The 25,357-nt window shown below is 34.3% G+C and overlaps 1 protein-coding gene across 1 annotated transcript; it reads left to right on the top strand.

The window, feature by feature from the left end:
- Positions 1–11,405: 11,405 nt before the first annotated feature.
- Positions 11,406–24,699, top strand: LOC100373129 (ATP-binding cassette sub-family D member 2-like). Its single transcript, XM_078012334.2, has 10 exons — positions 11,406–12,409; positions 14,763–14,940; positions 15,589–15,707; positions 16,558–16,726; positions 16,941–17,038; positions 17,509–17,654; positions 18,051–18,196; positions 18,330–18,414; positions 18,818–18,943; positions 19,124–24,699. The coding sequence occupies exons 1-10, from the start codon at positions 11,468–11,470 to the stop codon at positions 19,359–19,361; spliced, it is 2,247 nt and encodes a 748-aa protein (XP_077868460.1). The 5' UTR covers positions 11,406–11,467; the 3' UTR covers positions 19,362–24,699.
- The last annotated feature ends 658 nt before the right edge of the window (positions 24,700–25,357 follow it).

The raw sequence follows: 25,357 nt of genomic DNA, 5'->3' as shown, positions 1-25,357 counted from the left end.
TGCCTTGTGCTCTGTGGACTTGATCTGCAGTTCTTCCTTCATGTTGCACTGTATTCCTGCATCTTGTGTTTTAGTCACATGGAAAATTGATTGGTCACATTGTACTGAAATACTCTGAACGTTGGTCGTCTCTGTCTGTACTTCATGTATTGTTACAGAAACTGTATCTATTTGTTCTCCTTTACTTTGCTGCAATGGTATGGCTAGTAAGTTACAATTGCCGGGACCTGAGGTGGTTTTGTTACATGCATCCATTCGATCATTATTTAGTCTCTGTTGATAATCTTCACTGTTATATGAATCCTGCTTTTCATTAGTTGCGGAATTGTTCCTAATCTCTGTCATGAGTTCCCTGCTGCCCTCTTTGTTTGATTCTAGCATACAACCGGTATTTGTTTTTATTAAGAGCTCACAATGTTTTTCTGGTGTACATTTCATAGGCGTGTCCACAAATTTGTTCAAACTGCTGCTGTTGTTTACATTCACATTAGTTATACCACTAGTTTTCTTAGAATTATCTAGTGAATCACCGTCATTATTTGCTTTCAGAATGTCAACTGGGTTTGTGCTACTTTTTCTTGCATAATTACCATTCATTTGTATTGAATTTGTTTCTGCTGTGTTGACACTGCTGTCCTCAATGGTCGGTTTAGAGGCACTTTTTGTTTCACTACAAGATTCTGGTAGATTGCCTTGACTAGGAATGTCCTCTTTCTCCCTAGTTTCTTTGGGTTTATTCTTTTCAGCTTCACTGTCGATTATTGTGTTGACAGACTGGTCAAACCCTGTTATTTCTTGTGTTCCATCACCTTTTCGCAGTTGTTTTGAGATAATTTTTGTGTCGGATTGATGACGAGTAGAATTGGACTTTGCCATAGATTTTGAGGGTTGGTTTGGAATTGTATCGGCAGCACCTTTCATAGATGCTTGGTTCTTCCACATTGGAGCCTTGCCCTAGAACAAAAAGCAAGGAATGTATCTGTCACAAAAAAATTTATGTAAATGAGTACATTAGTTTGAGGAGCATTACTAGCAATTTTATGATAAAAAAAATGTAATGGTGATATACCTGATCATCACTAGAAAATGATAGCATTTCTATTGTTGGATTAATCATACTTCGCATGTCTTTTCCATTCTGTGTCATGGTTGAATTACAACCACCTGTAGCAGTAAATGGAAGAATATAAAATTAACCAAAATTATAAAAAATTATTAATAAAAATTATTGATGATCGATCAATGAGAGGAATTTTATGAGAATGGGTGAAGATGTACTTCCATCCCTGGTAGAAAACATTGAAAAATAAACATACACTAAATGAACCAAAAATCATACGTTAGTGACATACCTATGCAGAATTTGATTTTCCAGTACTTAACCCATTTTTAACACCTCTTCATTTTTACTGGCTGCATGTTTATACTATTGATTTAGCTAACTGATAACAGATGTTCAAAATGTGCATAGAACGGCCAAAACATATTTCATACAGATTAAAAAAAAAAGAATTGTAAGCAGAAATTTTCATATGATGACCTTGGTTCTTAAAATGCAAATATAAGAGCTACCTGTGAGTTGGGAAATATTTGATAATTGGGATAGCATGTCCTCTTCATAACAAATATCGTCATTCATCTGCATGTCTAATGACATAACCTATAATAAATGCATTCATGTATAACACTATTTTAGATTAGCTAGTTTGATATCAGTAATCACTTCTTTTATTCATATTTATGACACAAAATTGGTTTCATTTTGGAGATTTTTTTTCTATAATAAGTACCAGAAAATGAATGGTGCTATCTTTAGCAGAGATGATGAACTCCACAGATCAGCAACTACCGGTACTACTCGATTCAGAAAAGAAGAAACCATCAGCAATGCATTTGATCCATCTCCATTTGGTTAAATAAGACAGAACAGGGCATATTGTTCACATGTATCACTTTACACTAGCACATATAAGCAACGAGCGAAGATGGGCAAAGATCAAGTATATCTTAAAAATGTTAACAGTTACTTATAATGTAGTAAAACCCTACTATATTTAAATATACCGAGGTAGGTAGCAGAAAATAATACCTCTTTCATTGCTTCTTCTGCTACTCTCATTTCAGCATCTTTACAAAATGTTTCTTCAACATTTCCATCCCTGCCAATTTAAAGAATCATTGAATGAGGAAATACAGTATATGAGATTTGCAAGACAAGCAGCCCCTAGGCTGAGATAGTTCTGGTGTTAGCAATGCACATTTCACAAGCAATCTGTACCACAGTATAAGACAGAAGACCTGTTTGCAGAGTGAATTGAAGGCATGAATAATTTCAGTAAATTTACATTTTAATCATTTTAACTTTATTTGGAACTGTTGTACAAGGATCATAAATATACTTTAATTTTGTTTCTACATTGTAATAATTATAAATAAAATAACACCATCAGTCATTGTGTTCACTTTTTATAAAACAAAAAAGTAAAAAGACAATGAATGAAATTTGAATGAAATTTATTTCACCAAAAAAACAAAAACAAAAAACAACGGTAAAGGTAGAAGTTGCACAGGTAGTAAATACATATAAATAAATAAATAATTAAATAAATAAATAAATAAATAAACAAATAAATAAATAAATAAATAACGAATTCTACTTAGATAACTTTTCTTTTTTTTTTGGTGGGGATTACAGATATAGTTCATCAGAACTAGTCGAGTCCGTAACCCCTGTATATATAATTTCATAGTTTAATCACACAAATCTCCAAATAAAGAAAGAAAGAGAAAAAATATTACAAATCAAATTTTTAAGAGATAGTTTTTTAATTTTGCTTTAAATATATGTCTCTTAGTGATGGTTTTAAATGCATCAGGCAAAGAGTTCCAATGTTTTGTTGCAGAGTATTTAAAACTGTGTTGGTTGAGTGTAAGATTCAGCTTTGGAGTATAGTAGTTCAAGCTACATGCTAAACGGGTTTGATAATTATGGGACAAAGGATCCAAATAGTTGTAAATATCATGTACAAAATATTTATTGCTGAGATCAAAGACAAATAAACTGGTTTGTAACTTGCAGAGTGAAAAAATGTCTAGTATTCTTAGTTTTTTGAAAAGAGGAGCAGCATGGGAATACGAATCAGAGAAAGTGATGAGGCGTACTATTTTTTTCTGTAAGAGATATATTGGTTGCAGTAGAGTAGCATATGTATTTCCCCAGATTTCCAGGCAATATGTAATGTATGGTAGAATTAAAGAATTATATAAGAGAATTAGGATATTCCTAGGTACAAAAAGACGTAGTTGTGAAATTAATCCAATTTTTGGTGCGATAACTTTGCAAATTTTATCAATGTGGGCTTTCCATGACATTCTGGTCAATGGAGACGCCAAGGTAATTGACAACATATACGCCCTCTATCGGTGACCCGTTAATTTCCAGGCTGCCCTCAGTAGTGACCGATCGTTGTGGTGTTTTAATTATCATGTAATTTGTTTTTTCAGAATTAATAGTAAGTTTGTTAGCACTGCACCATTCACGAACCCTTTGAAAATCATTATCAATTTCTGAGAGATTGATTTTATTGTTTTGAATAAATTTAAATAGGTTAGTATCATCTGCAAAGAGTCGAAAATGAAAGGAATTGGTAGAGTTGGCTATATCATTAATATATATTAAAAATAAGATTGGGCCTAGAATCGACCCTTGCAGAACCCCGCAGGTAATAGGTCGTGGCAAAGATGAAGTGTTTTCAATACATACAAATTGTTGACAATGACGATGTACAATCAGTAATATGATGAGCTCCACTCAACAAAGCTGATCTAATAAAGATGGTGAAAATAAAGAAACCAACACTTACTTCAAAGATGACTCAATTTCTTCTAATTTATGCTGTATCAAATATTTATTACTTTTCACCAATGAATCTAGGGAAATAGTATGAATAATATATGTGGATATCATTGGATGAATAAAATAGTGAAAATATATCTAAATGTTTATCAAAACTTGTGACATTTTTTGTACAGCAATGACAGTTCACCACACTATGAATAGATTAATGAAAGTGTCCTTCACAAAGCAGGTGTGTTGTTACTATTCAGAACTTACTTTTCTCTACTTCATTGCAATCAGGATATTGTTCACTTGTACCCTTTGGTTTAGTATTCTCGGTTTTATAGAAGTCTTCATCGTTATGACTGGATGCATTAGGGATAGTTTCATTGATATACTTTCCACTGGTACTTGTAGTAGGATTATCAATTCCATTCGACCTGACTTGTGAAAAGCCTTCTGATTTGCAGCATCCAATTGTGTCTTGATAAACAACAGGTTGGTTTATAAAATCCATCCACTTTTTATGCTGAGGTGACTTTGTATCTGAACAACTTGATATAGTAACATCTGATGATTTTTCAGCCAGCTCATCAGGTGTGTCATGGCTAGCATTCACAGTTTTCATCCATAAACTTTGACACTGTATCGGCAAATTTCTAAGATTGTTTTCAGAATTCTTAGACTTGACCGTAGCTTTGTGGAAGCTTCTTTTAATTTTGTGGTCAAGGTTTGCAGCAGACTGAGTTGACATCTGACTATCTGATACGTCGCTCAGTGTTTCTGAGCAGTAGAGCACAGGCAAATGGTCAGATTTCCCAACTGTTGAATGAGCCCCTGAATTCAGATTGTGTGGCATTACATTTGGAGATGTTACAGCTATTAGTTGGCTGACACTTGCTGCATTCTTAAAATCATTTGCACAGCCGTTTTCTTCATATTTATGGGAATTTTTCAAATTATCCTAGACAAAAGAAATAGCAAAGTTTGTCTGATATATATTCAGAATGTATAGTACATGTATGCGGTAAAACTAAAATGCAATATACCCCGAGAAAGTGTATTGAAGTCAAAATATGGTATACTAGCCCCAAATTAAAACACCTCCATGGTAGCAATGGATCATCTATTTTTGGCTGAGCTATAATGTGCCAACTTGAATTGTAAACCATGTTAACTTACTTTTTCATTATAATTGCATTGTACAAGTTCAGGTATATAGTTGTCATTCTCAGAATCATAGTCTGAACTACAGCAAGATGATCTTGAACCAGGACTTGATTCCCAGCCACTACACTGTTCCCTATTGTGAATAAAATGTATTTTATAAAATTAGATCAGTTTTTCAAAATAATACACCTTGTAAGGGGTCAACCATTGGAAATTCTAGGAAAAGGAGATTCTAGAAAAATGAAAATTATTTGTTTTTTCATTCGCTTTGAGCTAGATTTTTTCAGAATAATGTTGCTGTTTTTGTGTTTTTTTATTTTGATATAGCAAATGTGTGTGTTGTTTTATAAATATAATTATGTTTCTGTAATTTCCCTTGTAAAAGATTTTTGGTGCTGATGTTTTTTTTTCAACATTCCCTTTCCTTGAAGTTTCTAATGGTCAACCCTAACTAAATAAAACAAGCTTCTGTAGTGATATAATTATATACTTTAAGGAGATTGAGGTTTTGTTGTATTTTACAGTTATTCAGTGCTTTAATTTTATAATTTGTGTACTGCAGAGGAAACAATTTTAACTTTGCATATTCATTTTATCAATTTAGTACATTTTATCACCAACAAATTAAGAGATAATAAAACCCTGCTAATAATTAAGCCCTATACAGTATACAGTATATTAGCATAATCTTGTAGGTATGTACATTACCTTTTAAGGGGAACATTATGGGTATTTATTTTTCCCAGATTCTCTTCTAGTGTTGCTTTCTTTTCAGGTGGTCCTGTGCTATTATAACAGTATGCTGCTGAATCAGCAGATAAATCACATTGTCTTTTTCTCCATTCAAATGCAGAAGTAAATACATTTTTTGGTGCTGGCTGTGAATATGGCATGTAGGATGTCTATGGAGAAAGAGAGACAAATGAGCATCACGTCAAGTTCAAAAATAATTTCTAAAATTTAACATTCTTCAGGGTCATTGCCCGGATTTTTTTAACTGAACACATTAATATTATTGACTATTCTATAATACTGAAAACATATGGCTGGTATGTTTTTTCAGTCGAGCTGCCTCAGCCTCACTTGTGGTACAATTTTTCATTGGAATTAAGACACCAGTCCTCACAGGACATTTTTAAAAAATATCTCAAAACTTTTCTTTTTAAACAGCGTTTTCAATAGCTTTGATACTTGTGTATTTTTTAGTTTGACTAATGCACTCTGTGGGATATAAAAATGTGTATAATAATGATAATAATATAATAATAATTAAATCAGATGGATGAAATATTTACATTAAGATAAATTTCTAAATTAACCACAACATTTTATTTTTCATGATTTCAATCTTGATAATTGTTTTAGGAAAATTGTACATTGAGATGTAAGTCTCAAAAAATATGATCAATACAGTAATACATACATCAGCTGTCACATCAGGTTTCTTCAAATCTTGGGGACTGGAATTTTCTTTGCCTTGATGAAATTGTAGATTTCTGTTATACTATTGGGATAAAATAACAACTTTTAGAGAACAACATATTTGAATGCTACACAGTAAGATCAAATTTCCACACTGAAAAAATTGTATTTTGAAAAGTTGATCATTCTGAATTGTATCTGTGTCAGCGGACAAATTAAGCACATATTCAGGAATATTTAATGTTTTAACACATAACATAACTAGAACTTTAATTACCATTCTCTACATATTCTGGTAGGAATTTGTGAAAAAGAAAGTGAATATTATGATCGAAAGTGGGCAAAGCTGACATGTAGTATTTCCGTGAAAATTAATTGGTACTGAAGGTGATACTGACAATGTATTGTAAAATCAATAATTTTCACTGATTTACAATTTCAGACATATTCACTGGGTTTTAAATTCACGGTTTCGTCATTTAGATAATGTGTTCTATGCTAAATTTTACATATTCACTGTGTTTTAATTTAGCGCATTTCTTCAGTCAGCGAAATAAGCTAAATTAAAACCCAGTGAATAATTACCCCCTTTACAGTATGAGTTACAATTAATTAAGATTCATGGACTGAATTAACTTATAGTAAAATAACTTATTAGGTTTACTCACAGAATGTTGAATAACATTGTCTTTGGTCACATCTTTAGAGACAGGAACATTCAAAGTTTGTGGAAAAGTATGAGGTCTTAGTGGCAAAGACAATAATTGTGATGACTGTTTGGCACTTGTATAACCTGGCTTATTAGCAGCAGGGAAAAATGCAGTACTGGTAGGATGGGTATATGTGTGGTTAGCATGACCACATGTATTATGACTTCTGTGAAAATAAAATGTGTAGAAATTATTTATTATATTTATTAGGAAATTATACTTCTCTAACATTAACTTTTTTTCACATATAAGATCGAAGAAAGTTAAAACACTAGTCATATGTGCAGTATATGTTTGAATTCATGTAAACAAACAATTTATTTTACATGTGTTGTATACGGTACATTGTTATGGTTCCAATATCGAATCTGACATAGTATATTTAATGTACTTCAGTATCAAATCAATAATTTCATTTAAATCACATTTAAATTTTCACACTGCTATGATATATGAAGAACAAGTTATAAAACATTCTGAAGCTATAGAACACAAACCTTTCTGGAATATCTGAAAGTTGTAGTTTTGATGGAATTTTGCAAGGTGACATAGGCAACTCAATATCTTCATATCTTTTATGCAGTGGTTTGGCTTTGTCTAAGTTGATTTTTATAACATTCGATGAACTGGACTTCCCTATAATAATTAATAACAGAGAACAATAACGAAGCAACCATAACTTTCACCTCAACAGATCAGATGGCTTTTTATTCCACACTTACCAGGGTATATGAGCAGCATTTTTGAAAGTTGAGTTTTGTGTAGAAATGCTGTATATAGTGAACTTTATATATAATGATACTTACACTGCTCACTTCACTCATTTTTTCTCATCTTTTCTTTCATAATTTTAATAATGATTTTATTCATCTTCAGTGTTGCTTAAATTCATTTTGGCATTGGCAAAATTGTTCAAGATTGTGAGTAATGTCCATATATTTTTTGTGGACCTACCTCGTTTTGAATGCAAACCATGTGAGGAGCTGACGGTTTGCAATGATAACAAATCTAGACTAACAGCTTTCAATCTACTATTTGGAGACTCATGGTCTTTAAAACGTTGTACTTTACTGGTGAATCTCTTTTTTTCAAAGTAATCCTGTAATAACAATTATTAAATAGACAGCAGATATGATAGAAAAACAAACATTGAGATTAATGCACAGTCCTCAGTCTGTATTTAATGCCATAGTCCATCACTAAAAGTGATCAAGGATTATGAGGTACTTGTGACTAGAAAGTGGTGTAATCAGTTATTGCAAATATTATTTGTGCATTCACGTATCAGAAAGTATTGTAAAATGTAGTAACTTCCAAAAAATTTTGATCAACTTTAAAGATACTGTTGCCTTGACGGAACTCGTTGATAACCACTGCAGAGATTTTCGCTATATTTTGTGTTTGAATCTCAAAAAAAAAAAAGGAAGTGCATCTCATGATCTGTAATTTCAATATGCATCATGATACAAAGTTTGAATGAAATCACCCTGTTCATTACCGAAAACTGAGTGCAGACACATTTTAAGTAACAGAATTCAGCAAATTTGAGAACCAAAATAGCTGTCAGAGTCAGCTATATTTTATCAAATTTTAAAATAAATTTATGTGCATATGTAAGTCATCATATGGACTTTGTGTTAGGTTTGAATGTGATGGGTCAAGGGATGTCTGAGAAATGGCTTTGGATGAATGGATGGACAGAATCAAAATTAATAGTCATCAATTTTGGGTGAATAATTAGATGCATTGTACCAGTATATGTAACAAGACAAACATCAGTCTCAAATATTGTTATCTACATTCACACTATTCTATGGATATTCCAGCATTCGTATTATATACTATTTAATGTATATACAAATATTACATTTTAGGCACAAGTGTGGAGTTACCAGTAAGTAGTCTCAGATTCTACCTCATTATCCTCAAATTCATAACCTAGCCTCAGATTCAAAACCCAGCAATTGAATCAAACCAGTCAACAAGCATAGTGCACAACATCATTTAAAACAATCAAATGTTATTCAATCAGCCAATCTCTCAATTCAGTTTGAATTGTGAAATTTATAAATACTTATAAAGATGATGGGAATGCTCTTGTTGCACTGCAAGTATCAACTATTTATGTACAAAACTATTATGGGGAAGTGAATATGGTACATACCGACTGCTGTTTCTTTTCCTGTTTCGACCGAATGCGATTCCTTGTATTAGAAAGATAATATAAATAAATCAAATGAACTATGGTTCAATACACGCACCATATAGTAATACCGTTCGAGTGCTCCACGAAATGACTCTTCTCTGATTATCAGAATGCACAGAATACATCACAGTCTCTCTAGAGGGACTGTGTGTTAATCAATCTGTTTGTGACTACCGATATGTCCTTTCGAGGCTGACAATGGTGTACATAAATGTTAGCACAGAGAATTTACAGAGATGGTAATATTTATATACACTAAAATGTATATTGATGGGCCATTCAAATTACTTTTCCTATGCTGAATAGGTGATTTTCCATTCAGTTTGAGATCTTGTTTACCATAATGTGTGAAAGACATGGATCCGATGTCTGCCACAAATATCAAATGATTTGACACTGTCCCTCATGTTTAGGGATGGTGCCCTACTCCATCAAAATTGATGGAAATGCTTTCGATCATATACACAAATTTAGGAAAATCAACAAATAAATGTGTGATTCCTATAGCTTAGGGACGACGTCAAAAGATCGATGTCGTATAAAAAACTCAACCCCCCCCCCCACTGAAACTCAATTGATAAATATTGATCATGGTGTCAGACTACATTCACCATTAAATACAAATTGATAATCAGACAGTAGTATGGCATAGCAGTTGGTTGTAATAATGAAGGGGAATATATACGCATGTGCAAACTACTTTTCTGGGTTCTGCGCATGCTCTAGGTCCATGCCCTGAAATTGACCTCATTTGACACACATATTTACACTCCGACCAAACCATTTTCTTCTCTTGGATCTTTTTTTTTCATTTTCTGTTATTTTTTTCCATGATTGGATAGAAAAAAACGAACTACAAATACTCCAAGATTTGTTTGGCTTCATTAAAAAATATTTTTTTTTTTGTAGGATGGAAATTTTTTGAGGTTAACCCCCACCCTCCCCACCTCCAAACTAAAGCAAATAAGTTTTTTATTTGACATTGATCTTTTGACGTCGTCCCTTAGTCCCTTAGTACCGTATATATATTGGTTGAACTTTGAAGAATATTAGTTGCTCTTTCAAATTTCGTCAAAGCCTTACCTATATTTTACCGATATCTGCAGAATAAATCAAGAAAACTACACAAATTGACTCCATTTATGAATAATTAACGGTTTGCCCGAATGTAGGTAAGGCTTTGGCGAAATTTGAAAGAGCAACTAATATTCTTCAACCTGGTATTTTTTATAGATTTTATTTTTCATTCTTTTTTACTGTTTTTTCGAGTTTAAAAAATGTGAGCTGGCTGGAGCCTTCATCCCTTGTTTATTTCTTACACTAGAAACTAGCCGATACCCCCCCCCCCACCCACCCCCCCCCCCACCCCCCGCTCACAGGGACTGCGTACAGTTTATCATAGTTCCTGGGCTCCCTGTGCTAAATGTATGACTTTTGAATGTCCGGGATTGAAATCTGGTGTTATGTATTTATCGTTAGAGGTGCCATCTTACCGTCAGACTTTTAACGCATCTGAATTGGGTTCACTCTGTGTGCGGGTGCTGAAAATATCCCAATGAAAAACCAGCACCAACACATTCACAGACCTGTACATAGAGCTAGCTAGGCGCACTCGTGCGTGTACTCGGAATGAATACATTCAAGATGCTAGGGACTAGGGGTCATTAAATAACAGATTGAATCAATTAATAATATTAAATCAATGACTTATGTACCTTACAAAAGGCGTAATAATACAGTCGGATCCCTGTATTGTACAACACCGATTGTAAAAAGACAGTCATTCCGTTTTGTGAATTACTCTTAAAAATTGCTGTATATGAGAACTTATATCTTTAAAATAGTTGCACTCACCTCGCACCACCAACCCAGTTCATGGCTAACGTCTGTACATTGGCAGCTTTCGGTTCTGTTTCTTTTTGGATCAAATTTGAAAAGACCGACCTCTTACGCTTGCAGACGACAAAATCCAAACATCTCCAACAGCAATTTCTTCATGCATTATGGGAAATACGAAGTACGCATGCGCCCCATTGCTGTTATCATTTCTAAAATGGTGGACGTGTTGGTGTCGGCTGATTCTCGACCTTGATTGTTTTGTGCAAGCGTACATCGATCATCATGTCGCTCTCTAAACTAACAAAGTTTGCCAGTGACTTCGCGAATAATCCACCTGTTGGGAAGAGGTTTGTACGGGGGACAGTATTGACACTCGCCGTGTATTATGCTTACCGAAAGTACTACCCGGCGATCAGCAAATCCCCGTCGACGACACCAGCCTCGAGTCGAAGATCGAGTACAGCAGACGGCAGCTCAGGTGATGAAGCTCCCATTGGGACGTTCCGTCGTAAAAGTCATAAAGTGGACAAGAGGTTCTTTCAACAGCTACGATTCCTAATAGGTATCGTCATACCGCGCCTGTGGAGCAAAGAGTTTGGTCTGCTTTGCATGCATTCGGCAACTCTCGTCGCAAGGACGTTTCTGACCATCTACGTCGCAGTCCTGGATGGAAGCATGACAAAAACTATAGTGAACCGCGACGTACAGGGATTCATTTGGACACTCACTAAATGGATCGGTATTGCAGTCCCTGCTTCTTTCATCAACAGCATGATACGGTTCCTAGAAAACAAATTGGCCCTTGCATTTCGCACTCGCCTAGTCGATTACTCTTACAAACTTTATTTCCAAGACCAGACCTATTACCGCGTTAGTAACTTAGACGGGCGACTTTCTAATGCTGATCAAAACCTAACCGAAGATATAACAATGTTTTGCCAGTCAATATCACATTTGTATTCGCATTTAACAAAACCGATATTGGACATTGTTCTAATGTCGCATACACTGACCACTCTCGCCACTGAGGGGGGAGCCAGTACAACAATTCCAAGCATCATTGGCGGTATTGCAATCTATATAACAGCGTGGGTTCTTAAAAAAGTATCGCCAAACTTCGGGAAGTTGGTATCAGAAGAAGCCCAGAGGAAGGGTTACTTGAGATTCATACATTCTCGTTTGATTCAGAATGCTGAAGAGATTGCCTTCTATGGAGGTCATAAGGTAAGTATTTGCTAGAATGGACTGGGTTTTCATTATATACAGTCGCGACACCTACCAATACAACCATAATGGGCAGGTCTAGCGAATAAATTTGATAACGTTAATCCCACTAAATAAAATCATTACAAAAAAGTGTACAGTACACTTGTTGTGTCAGTGATAGCAAGGCGGAAAAGAGTTCCTTTTGCACCCAAACCCCCTCCCCCCAAATTAATTGGTGTTCTTAGGAGGGGCATATACAATTAAAGTGGGAAGCGCTGGAGAGGTAGGGGTAGAATGAGTGTTAGAGGTGGGTGGTGCAAGTGGAACTCTTTCCACAAGGCATATCATACAATGTATATAGGATTATATATTTCATTTTATCACAGTCCCCAGGAACTGTGCTTTTATTACTGGTATGAACAGTGCAACACATACAGTAGCTTCCGCTTTAACTATAAACAAATAACAAAGTACAGTAAATGTTCCTGCACTGGAAATAATCTGAAATTATCCAAGAAAGCCTGTTCATAATGCATAAATATAATTTCTAACCTTTGACCCTGAGGAACCAAAGTTCATTATAGTAGTACCTGTATGTTGAAAGTTCATGCCCACAAATGGGATGTAACCGTATTTGTTTGTTTAAAGCCAAGAGAAACAAATTTTGTGGTTCCTATATTATAACCTGACATACCGTGTTTTTTAGTGCCAGACCCTAAACTCTTTTTTGGTCATATTTGAGAAAATGTCTCAAAATTGTGACAGGCTTTGAGTGAGATTTTACAGAAATTCAAAACTTTGCAAAATAGGGTTATGTAAACAACTTTAAACATGATTTATGACACTCAAGAAAAAACTGAAACAGTTATAACCAAGAAAAAAATGTATAGAAAAATGTTGATAAAAAGAATTATAGGAACCACAACTTTTTTTTATCTGGCCTAAGATGCAAATAAATATAAGATAAGTAAAATCTGGTTAACTGGGTTAGCAATTTTTGAAATTCAACGTATACGTGGCATGGATGACCCAAGTTTTAAAATGCACATAGTGATCATTTGATGTGTGACTGTCTGATAATCTCAGTATCATCAATTCTGTGTCATGATCACAAAGTGGTTACTGTGCTGAGCAACGAATATTTAAGTCCAAAGGCCATGTGAACAGACTACTTAAATAGTGCCTTGATCAGTCTGATTAAAATTCCATCATATGTGATGGCTCCTCTCACATTCAATATACAGCTGAGGTTGTGCCTTACATCTAACTACATCTGACCAGTTAGATGTACCTAAACAAATTCAGACTGAATATTGAGCAACCAATCAGAACCCATGTTACAGACAAATTCCTAATAAGGCACCCTCCAGTTGGTTGACGAATCCCATCAGAGTGGAACTACCTGAACATGATTGATCAGTTGACAAACTAGTTTGAGGTGATGTTTATCAGCAACTGGAGCATCTAAAGTACAGTCTGAGTGTAAATTGATAGTTAGGTAGCTTAGCTTGCCTTCAACTGCGTAATCTGGCTAGAATATGTTTTATATCAGTAACATGGGTAAATACTACAAAGAATAAGTTGAAATTTTTAATGGTAATAATACTCGCTTAAAAAATTATAAGTCCTTATGAAAAAGGTGTATCAGTGAATAGGCAAATTGGAGGTTACACCCAGACTGTACTGTATCTACATGTACACAGATTTTAAAGTAGCGAGAGGGAAAAAAAAAAAATAGTTTGACTGCGATGTACGTGTTCTCCACCAGTTACTGAGCATGATCTTTTTTTCTCATTTTCCCCCCTATCGCTACCTTATGCGCAATACGATGTACAGTATTGTATGTGAGACAGTTTAATATGAGTTATCCATTGGTTATCTAGGCACTAGCATATGCAGTTTGTTTTCATGTCAGCACGTGTACCTGATATGAAAAATATGTCTATGGGTGTACAAGTAAAACATTAATAACTTTTTTTGCACACACACCAAATTTTTATTAAAACTAAGTTAGTGGGACTTAGTAAAAAGCAGACCTTTTAAAATTGAATGCAAGGTTCAGATTCATTTTGAGACTTGTAACCCTCAGAAGAAGTTTTCCTAGATTAAAGTATTTAGTCTGGCTTTAGTTCCATTGTAAGGAAACATAAGTAGACTAACATAATTTCAAGTTCTATTCAATGCATTATGAGAATATACCCAGTAGCAACTACCGGTAAATGGGGAGTATATATATGCTCATCTCCTAACAATCTATAAAGATGGCCAGTGAGGGCGCTGTTAGTGTTGCATGAATTTCAGTGTAAACAATTTTATTTAAGCAGTTGTAGTATTTGACTGTTTTAACATCTTTTGAATTGACTTCATACAGGTTGAACTGAACATGCTGCAGCAAAGTTACAGGTCGTTGACTGATCAGATGGATTTGATATTCCGTAAGAGACTCTGGTATATAATGTTGGAACAGTTTCTAATGAAGTACTTATGGAGCGCCAGCGGAATGATGATGGTAGCTATACCGATGGTCACGGCAACGGGCAGAGAACGAGGTGAGATAACTGTGTGGGACTGAACATGAAGAGAGATTCATTGAGAAAGCTGTATATTTTGGTGTTGGTCAAGAAATTGTTTTTATGTATAATTTAGGGGAAAAAAGCGCATGGTTGTGGAAAACTAAAAAAAAATTTATTACGCATTCTTATCATATTTGACCCATTTGGTGATGCCCGTTCGCTCAATTTACCTGGTGTTAATACCCATTTACAAAACTCCTTTATTCTCTTCTTTCTATTTTTTAGACACTGACAATGTTGGATTATATTGTATTGTTTTGTTTTGTTTTGTTTTGTTTTAAAGAGGCATTCACATACCAGAATGTATCTGTGGTCTGTCATTTCAATTCTGAATGTAGCTTCTTCTTTTTGAAAAAGTTGCACCATCAATATATTATATTTGTATGCTTGCCTTCTTTATAGGAGGAACGCATCTCCGCTTGAAGTATGCGTAAACAGGCATGTTTGATCATTAAAATATGACTTATTTTGACACACCCCTGTCAATTGTGTAAACACATACGCTAATAATAGAGCAAATACAGTATCTGTAGTTACAGATGTATCAGAAACACCTAAGCATATTAATTGCAGCATGTCCTTTTCATACACCATAGAAATCATGAAATCATTTGTATTTTGTAGACCAGCATCTGTCTGAAGAGCTGCAAGTAAGTGAAAGAACTGAAGCTTTTACTACTGCAAGAAATCTGTTGATTTCCAGTGCAGACGCCATTGAAAGGATAATGTCATCCTATAAAGAGGTAAGTTTTGTTATGCCCTGTTAGTATCATGACACATTTGGTGTCGCCACACTTGGTATGGAAGCTGCATGACAATAGTCAGTTGTCTTGAGTATTTTACACAGTCATGTGTCAAATTTCAACATAGGAAAACTTACTAATAAAAAAATACTAGTTTGCAAGGCATATGATGATTCACCTGTAAAAGGTCTATTTAATGGACATTGTGACGTACTTCATGTTCGATAATTAGGTCCCATGCAATGTATAGACAGTCACACTGTGAAGTCATATGTTGACATTTTTGCCAGCTTGGGAATGTCTGATAAGAAATGTCACTTACTAGTCAACTAGCTCATGATCTGCTGTGACAACGTTGCCCATAAGTTGTTATTTTAAAAGCAACATGTACATGTATATTTTTGATAAACAGCAGCAGCACATAAAGCCGTTATTTTATCTTTGGGTGGGAAAGACCCATTCTTACAAACCAGTCACTGCACATTTGTGTGTCCGTGAAACATAAAACAAGTACGACTACCTAATACAATTTCTGTAAAACCACAAAATTTGAACATTAATTGGATCAACTGACAATATATTGTGCAATCTATTGTAAGACCCTTACTTGATTTTCAACAAAGCCAAATTTGTTGAATACACATGTATCTCAAATCTGAAACATTTGTTGTTTAAATTACGCAGTCTGATCACATTTCTTTTACTTGAAATATATCATCCAAAACTCATCCTAAAAAAATTGCTTCCAATGTACTGAATCTCATTTTGTTGCAATGCAATGTTGCAAATGTAATTTCACATAAAACCTATTATGTCTTAAGTTGTCATTTTTCATCTGTATATTACTCAGATTATGGAGCTGGTTGGTTATACATCAAGAGTATCTGAAATGATCAAAGTGTTTGAAGATGTTAAAAAAGGCAAATATACCAAGAGCATGGTGACGGCGGGTGATGTCTCTAAACCTAAACTTGCTCTCAAAAATAAAGAACGAATTGAGGGGCCGTTAGAAGTGAGAGGTGAGTGAAGAAGGTGCAATTCATTTAAAAAGTCTTATTTTATTTATGATAATTTTTTAGTTTTATATATTCTCCTTTATCAGGGTAGTAATCTTTGTTTTAATACGCAAACATGTTGCCACCATGACCGTATATTTTTGGGGATTTGTGTCAGTATACAATTGGTTATCAGATCTTTAAAAGCATGAAACTGTTTCATATTGTTATTATTCAGGTGAAGTGATTGAAGTGGATACAGCCACTATATCCTTAGATGACGTCCCTATTGTCACTCCAAATGGAGATGTTATTGTATCAAGTCTTTCTCTTGAGGTAATATAAGTTTCCTAATACATGTAATTGCTTTATAATAATATTAATTACATTGTATTAATGTAGTATATTAATCTGTTCTAGTAATACATCTTTACAAAAGTTACGCTTTCTAGCACTAATGCACTTTCGTGACATGGTGTTTACTGGTTAATTACTGGTATTGAACTACCTTGCTTCTATGGAAGTTTAAAGTAAAAAACTAAATCTAAAGCAAACTTTGTAACCCAGTTTTCTCAGTCAATTTTGCTTTTGCCAGGTTTCCCACAAGTGGGAAGTAGACATGAACTAGTTTGAAAATCTAATCCAAGTGTATGCTAAAAACAATATTGTTCATTGCATATAAACCATATATAACTTGTAACTTTAGAAACATCATTTTAATTACTCGAGTATACAGTTTACACCATTGAGTGAAGTTTTAAAAACTTTATTATTTTTTAAATTTCATAACGATTAAAATTATTCAGGTCATCGAGGGTATGCATTTGCTGATAAGTGGACCCAATGGATGTGGTAAAAGTTCACTGTTCCGGATATTCAGTTCACTGTGGCCCGTGTATAATGGACGTCTGATCAAACCAGCACTCAAATATATGTTTTACATACCTCAAAGGTAAGAGAAGCGTTAGTCTTTTTGATGTGTACTTTTGCATATATCAATAGTCATTCTAGATGATACCGCGTATATCCTCATTGTTTGTTTACAACCTTTCAACCAATCATGTCTTCACACTGCTGTGCAGATCTAGTCTCTTCTCTGTGTCTTCAGTTGATGATAAATGCATTTTCATGTAAGGGAAATTTAAAAATTCTAAAAGTTCTTAAACAACATTATCCTGCTGTTCGCTAAAGAGATAAGAATGCTCATTCTGACATGCACTCTTCATACAGACACGTATTTTTGTCTAGTAGTTCTACTCCTTTGCGATCACATTTCTGAATTTCAATGATCCCATCGATAATTTTAAACTTCATGGGTATACAGTTTGTTAATTTGTCTTCCTTACAGACCTTACATGTCAATAGGTACGTTAAGGGATCAGGTCATCTATCCTGATATGCCGGAGGATATGTACCGGAAAGGATTCACAGATGAACACTTAGAACAGATTCTTCAAACTGTCTATCTACAGCATATTGTGGTCAGAGAAGGAGGTAAGTTATACTGCCAATAGAGGGCGCTGTCGCCTATGTCTTAGAAAATAAATATATGTTTGTTACTTTGCAAATAGCATATTATTGTCAGTTTGAGGTACTGGGTAATTATAGAAGCATTTGTATTTTTAAGGTTGGGATTCAGTCATGGATTGGAAAGATGTGCTTTCAGGAGGTGAGAAGCAGAGAATGGGAATGGCCAGGATATTCTATCATAAGTAAGTGGTGTTTTTTTTTACATCATTCACCTCCGTATGCTGCTGATGTTTTCTCAAAATTTTTGAAATCTGTTATACACAGCCTACTGGTAACTTAATTTAACAGTTAATATGCAGTTTGCAGTTCTTACTTGCAATTATAACACATATCTGTACGCTGTACACATATCTGGAATTACTTCTATAGACTTAACAAATATTTTTTTCAATCAAATTTGACAATGACAACATAACGAAAACTTTGGGTTTGACTTTTGCTGATTTAAATGTGCCAAGTTACGAGTCGAGAATTGTTGCTAATGTTGGCATGATTTTGAAAATTCAATCTCAGAACTTCCAAATTATGACAAACGGGGTACCGGGTACATGATAAATCAAGTAAAATATGATTTGTTAATTACAGGCCGAAGTTTGCTCTTTTAGACGAATGTACAAGTGCTGTCAGTATTGACGTTGAGGGCAGTATATTCCAAGCAGTCAAAGATGCCGGCATTGCATTACTAACAATCACACATAGACCGTCTTTGTGGTAAGTTTCCATATCCACCAGTACCATACGTATGTGCAAATCAGATGACACTGCCTTTCACTGGCCATCTATGCCATGCATTTGTTGAAGAGCTCATAGGTATCAATTTTCTGTGCTGCATGTAAAACATCCAGTAATATACCAGTTTTATAATTTATATTTTAACTTCTTTCACTACAGGAAACACCATACTCATTTACTACAGTTTGACGGCGAAGGAGGGTGGCGTCTGGAGGAATTGGACACCAAGACTAGATTATCACTGAATGACGAAAAGCAGAAATTAGAGTCTCAACTAGCGGGCATACCCAAGATGCAGCAGCGACTCAACGAATTATGTAAAATACTCGGCGATGACTCAGTGTTAAAATCAACCAGTACATCTAATAGTTTGCAGTGGGATGGTAACATAGCTTGATACCAAACACAGTGTGCCAGTGCTAATGCAAGAACAATAACCAATCTGCAGCATTTCGCACGGAGATGTAATGTATATCTCTATTGACTAATTGTAAAGTTAAGTCACCACCAGATCTAGACATGCTCGGAATGTGATCTGTCAGAAAGATGATTTTTTTTTTGTAGACTGTTCAAAAACCAATTCGAGTGCTGACATACCCCACTGAAGGCCTTTCCTAGAATGTACATTAAAGGCCCAGTAGCTGTAATGAAAACGTCTCTAACGGCGTTCTAAATAACTATTTTGGGTTGAAAACTTGTTGCATTTATCTTTGAAATTGCTTATCTCCTGTTATAATAAAATGTACATCGATCTCTGTGCGGATACGAATGCGGAGAAAATGCTCACGATCGAACTCAACGCCATATTTCTAGGTGGTCTGACTGATCACGAGATGAAGAACTCTTCTACACGTCTTCTACACCGATCTGACGCATATCGCGCTAGGTGTGCCGGGAGTTTGTTCGAAATTTCGAACGTTTCGAAGTCAATTGTCGATTGCCACGTATTTTACGGATATATTAAATCGTTTCAGAGACCTGTTTACTAAATAATGATAAATGAAACTTAGAAAGCTTGTAAGAACAATCTGGGCCCAAATTGCACAAATTGCAATAAGTTTACGCTGGTTCGGATGGAGTTCTACGCGTGATTTTATTGCGCTCAAGGACGTTCTATTTTCGAACTAGTTGAAACCGGAAATAACGCAACTACTTTCGAACTTCAAACACAAATTTGATTATCGTTATTATGTGTTAGTTTCTGTTGTTTCAAAGATTGAATTATGTATGACAATAATATTTCACTTTATAAACAATATTTCACTATAATATGTGATTCAAAGGCAACCCAAATTGTAAAAAGCAATATCAAGTTCCGCGTATAAACACTGTTGTAAAGAGGCGGCGGAGCGGAATTTTAGCCAAAATCGGCGAGTAAGGCGTCATATGACACAGGTTTGTGCTGGGACAGCGCTTCCGGTGACGACACAACGGTAAGGCGTCATATGACACAGGTTTGTGCTGGGACAGCGCTTCCGGTGACGACACAACGGTAAGGCGTCATATGACACAGGTTTGTGCTGGGACAGCGCTTCCGGTGACGACACAACGGTAAGGCGTCATATGACACAGGTTTGTGCTGGGACAGCGCTTCCGGTGACGACACAACGAAGTACTCGGAATTGCGCACGCGCAAACAATCAGTAATGACGTATGATGGTTTAACAAACGGAGCTTAGGGTACGTACAATAAACACTTCACGATGTTGATTCAGTGCTTTTAGCGAGCTTATAAAGCATACAGAAGGGCCCGGTACCAAATAATTGAACTAGTTTCAGCTAATAGAACGGAAATAATTGCTATTCATGTAGAACACGTTTGCAATACAAAAAACTAGGTCGTTACAGCTAGTGTATCTTTAATTTTTAATTCTGTTTCTCATCTCTGTTTTTATTTTTCATCAGGCCATGTATTTTTATCATTTTCATAGTCATACTGTACCTATCCATTTTTACAGCGATGTAAATTTAAGCTTTGAGTTTGTAATTGATATAAGTGCAAATGCTGAAAATGAAAACAATGCTTGTAGTTGTATTGCCCGCAACATTTTTTTTTAAGCCTTTGATCTGTACTGTGATAAATACAGCAGCTTACAGTATTAGCAATATGTATGTCTTGTCAATAGCAAACTTCACTGTGATTGAGTTTCCAGCATCTAAGTGTGCCATCAAGTCACCATATTGCATGTGGGATTCTTTGTTTGACTATCAAAAATGGGCTATATTACAAAATCAATATTTGATAAAAAGTTTTTTCCATTAAGATTAGTCTAAGATGAACACCAGAATCTGAGTTAGGGTCTGTATGACCATTAGGTCCTTCACTTTTGAATTTATAGGACAACTATTTTACTACTGTGTCCAAGTAACAAAGCATGCAATGTGTTTTGATCAGTATAACTGGTGACCACCGTAACTTTTATGATTGACCAAGTTACTCAAAATTGACACTGAAATATTAAAAATATACCCAATACAATGAGATGGCCGTCCAATGATGCCTCTGAATTTGCAGCCATGCATTTTGAATATTCTTGTGAAAAACTTTTTTCAATACACCACACATTAGCATTGGAAAAGTCACTGAAATAGTACATGGTATTGTATGCTTCTCTGTAAATGTGTCTCATTTCTGGTGGTGACTTAACAGTAGATCTTAATTTATTTACAGTTGTTTACATTTCTTGTACATGCACTGAATTATGTCTGAAAAACCAAACACATGGTAACTGATTTTGAAATCACGCACGTTCGCATGTATTTATGCAATCTGGTGAAGATTTATTCCTCGCTTGTTACAGTTGAACAGTTGATGTGTATCATTATTTGGTTTTCAGAATAATTCAAGCTGGTATAGGTTTTTGCTTTAAAAAAAAAAAAATCTAAAAAAAAAGTGCTACATGTAGCTGGGTAAATAAATCGCAAATTCATTCAATATTTCAAAGTACATTTGTGTGCTTCCTTTCTGAATCTATATTCTTCCTACTACATATAACAATAAGCAAAACTTGTATATTGGAAATTATTTGACCTATGACCCTTATCAGCTGATGAATGTATACAAATTTGAAATAAATGTAAAATACTAGTAATTTATTCGATTGTATAAAAGCAAAATTTTCAATATCTAAAATACAGCAACTGTTCTTTGACTAGCAATCACAGTTTTCTACTATACAAAATACACCTTGTTTAGCTTAAAAGAATTGAGAAAACGCAGGGAAGATCGTAATCTGCTGTGAGTGGAGTTATAGTCGCCATTCTGTGTATTTTTTGTTCATTTCAACAAGGTTCAATAATCAGGTTTTGTGTATTGCTAGTATTACCTCAACCTTTCTGACTTTACAATAATGTTTTAATAATAAACAACATCTATTATATCATTTTACTTGATTTGATTTTATATTGATGTGTTCATTTATAGACTGTTATTAAAAACTTATTTTAACCGACAGCTTTCTAGATCATTCATTGTAACTGTTGGTATTTTTATGCTACACCGTAACAGTACGTGTCGTTATTATGGTTAGATATATCTAGCTCAGAATTTCTTGCAGTCTGCTTTCTGTTTTCATAAATAATAATTGAATCTGTAGTTGCACTTATGCTTTTTTAGTCTGCATTTAAACTTGTAATTTGCAGTTTGTGGTTATTTTTTTTTTATTCAGTGGCACACTGTATTCTGTAGCAAAGTTATGGAGCATTTACACACACTGTCCTAAACAAAAGCTTAATTATAAACCAGAATATTAAATATCACATTTATTTAGTGTATGTAAATTTTATACAGCACTGTATAAAATCATTTTAATTTTCACTGCTAGAATTTTTTTTGCCATTTCATGAATGTACAGCATTCAGGAAGACAAAATTGTACGAAAGCGACTAAGAAACCAAATTGTAGAACGCCAGAGAAAATTTCACTTCCACAAATGTTCGTGATTTGCACCGACGTGCGAAATTCACATTTATCGCATGTACCACCCATCTAAGCCTCTGATTTTATACAGCACTACATTAATGGAAAGTATAGAAGATATAGTAAATAATGTCTCAATCATTGTTTGTTTTCTACTGGCATGTTGCAATCACCAGTGTGATAGTACTTAGGGTAAGGATGATTTGTACAATCATTCTTTTTTTTTTCTGCCAATGCAATTTTGTGACCAAAATGCTTTATTATATCATATCCCAATATTTCCAATTTTTAAGATGAGTGACTTCATAGATTTTTATCTTTAAAAAAGAATTTTAATGGATTTTTTTATGTCAATGCTATCGCTTTATTTTATAAAATTGGTGCAATTTATTTATAAGCTCAGGAATGGATGTTTATTGCATTTTAAAATTGATGTTATTTTTTTGTTCATTTTTTAGATGAAGGTTTTAGAGTTGTATTTGATTGGGAGGTTGGTTAGAAACCCCCACCTTATTCATTCAAATTAAATTAAATGCTTAAAGCAGAGGTCACTATAGTTTTTGAAATTTACTATTTGTTTTTAATTTCTAATATTTACTTTGTCTTTTATGTGAATTTTCAAGGATTTTCGTTTTTTTTTATTCTGGTATATTGTGTGGAATCAGTGTATCTGATATGAACTTTTATTTACATAGCTGGTACTGAACTGCTTGAAGACGTATCCACTTTCTGATTTGACATCAATAACTTCAAGCTTTTCAGAAAGTATATTTCCATTGTGTGTCACATGGCACCAACCCCCTAACCCTAAGCTGAAAAACAAATACCCCTTAGCTTACCAGAGATCATTGAAGGTTTTACACCACATTTAGAATTGGTTTCAAGGAGTGGGGGATCATGTAGCTTATCCTTTCTTCCCTGAAAAATAAATTTTACAAGGGATGGAATTCTTGTATGATCAGAATTTGATTTTATTAGGGTATCAGAATAGCCAAGATTTGTGAATAGAATGAAATACATTTAGACAACTGGATTAATTTTTCTTGGGACTTCAACATCTGTGATGAGGTTTTTTTATTTAATTAATTAAATTTATAAACTAGACAAATCTAATAATGTTTAGGTACTTAACTTGTAGCTTTTTTGTGTCAATGTGCTGTGTTTTATGTTTTTCATATCGCCTATGAAGAGAGATGTGCTGTGTGAAAGATAAAGGTACTTTCCTACTTTGTATTATATGCAGAACATTTCTAACTTATTGATAATTGTCATCATCATGAGAAATGATTAAATCTGATGGTTTGAAAAAAATATATACATGTGCGCTTAAAGCTAGCCTGTACTTGACAGGAACAACCAAATCAAACATCAGTTTTTATTGATGTAATAGTTCAAGCCATTTGCATGTGCGCATTTTTTATGTTTGCATGACTTAGAAAATCTTCAAAATTCAATTTCAGGATGTGATGGATAAGATCCTCTAAACAGTGCAACATCTAAAGATATCATTTTCAACAGATCATACAAAGTGGGAATACAACTTGATTTGAATTGTCAATCATTTCTTCATTCTTACCATCTTACACAAATTATCTAAAATTAACAACAAAAACACACAAAGAATGTATATTGCACCACAATTACATTCATAGTAATGCTGCATTCAAATGATTACCCTGGTAATGCGTCTTGTTGCATACCCTGGTACTTGTAAAGGATGCACTTTTTCCAATTATCAGACAAATTTCCTGTTGATATATAAATATGTGCAAATACGTACCCGAGTGACCACTAATAAAGTTACTATGTACACAAACACTTATTGTCTTTGTTCATGATTTTTTTTGCCAACTATCTTTCAAATACTTGTATTACAACATGTCCATATCACATGTACTTTGAAGACTGGAATTAAGATTTGATCAAATATTGTGTAGTTTTCTACCCACAGCCTGCAATTTCCACCAGTCTTCCCACACTGTGCTTTTTTCTCAGAAATACTGTGAAAGATTCTGACTCTGCATGGCATAAAGTTGCATTTGCTTTTAATGTGTGTGGAAATTTGATGATCACGATACAACTTATCATAAATTCATTATATTGAACAATTCACTCATTTCATGCTTAGGCCTAGTTTACACTGTTGCCAGCGCCCAGGCAGAGCATTCTGTGATGTTTACATGTTTGCAATAGAACTTGAAAGGAAACATTGCTACAACCTTCAAACTTAACACACATTTCCTCACTTAAGACCAGGTTTGATTTTCCGGACAAAGGACAAGGTTGCAGTTATGTGTTTTTACAATGGAACTGCAAAGGTAAATAATTAATTCTTTCAAACTTAAACTCACAAGACCTTATTAGATAAAATCCAGGGTTATGATACATATTTCCGGTCATAACTACTACCCAAGTATATAGTGGGAAATGAACAACAACAAAAACGCCATGAAATCGATTTCTCTTCATCAACA

This window comes from Saccoglossus kowalevskii, chromosome 3 (genome assembly GCF_978046115.1).
Source record: "Saccoglossus kowalevskii chromosome 3, keSacKowa6.1, whole genome shotgun sequence".
Taxonomy (NCBI): Eukaryota; Metazoa; Hemichordata; class Enteropneusta; family Harrimaniidae; genus Saccoglossus; species Saccoglossus kowalevskii.
Note: the sequence above shows the minus strand (reverse complement) of the source record. Positions and strands in the feature narration are given on the sequence as shown.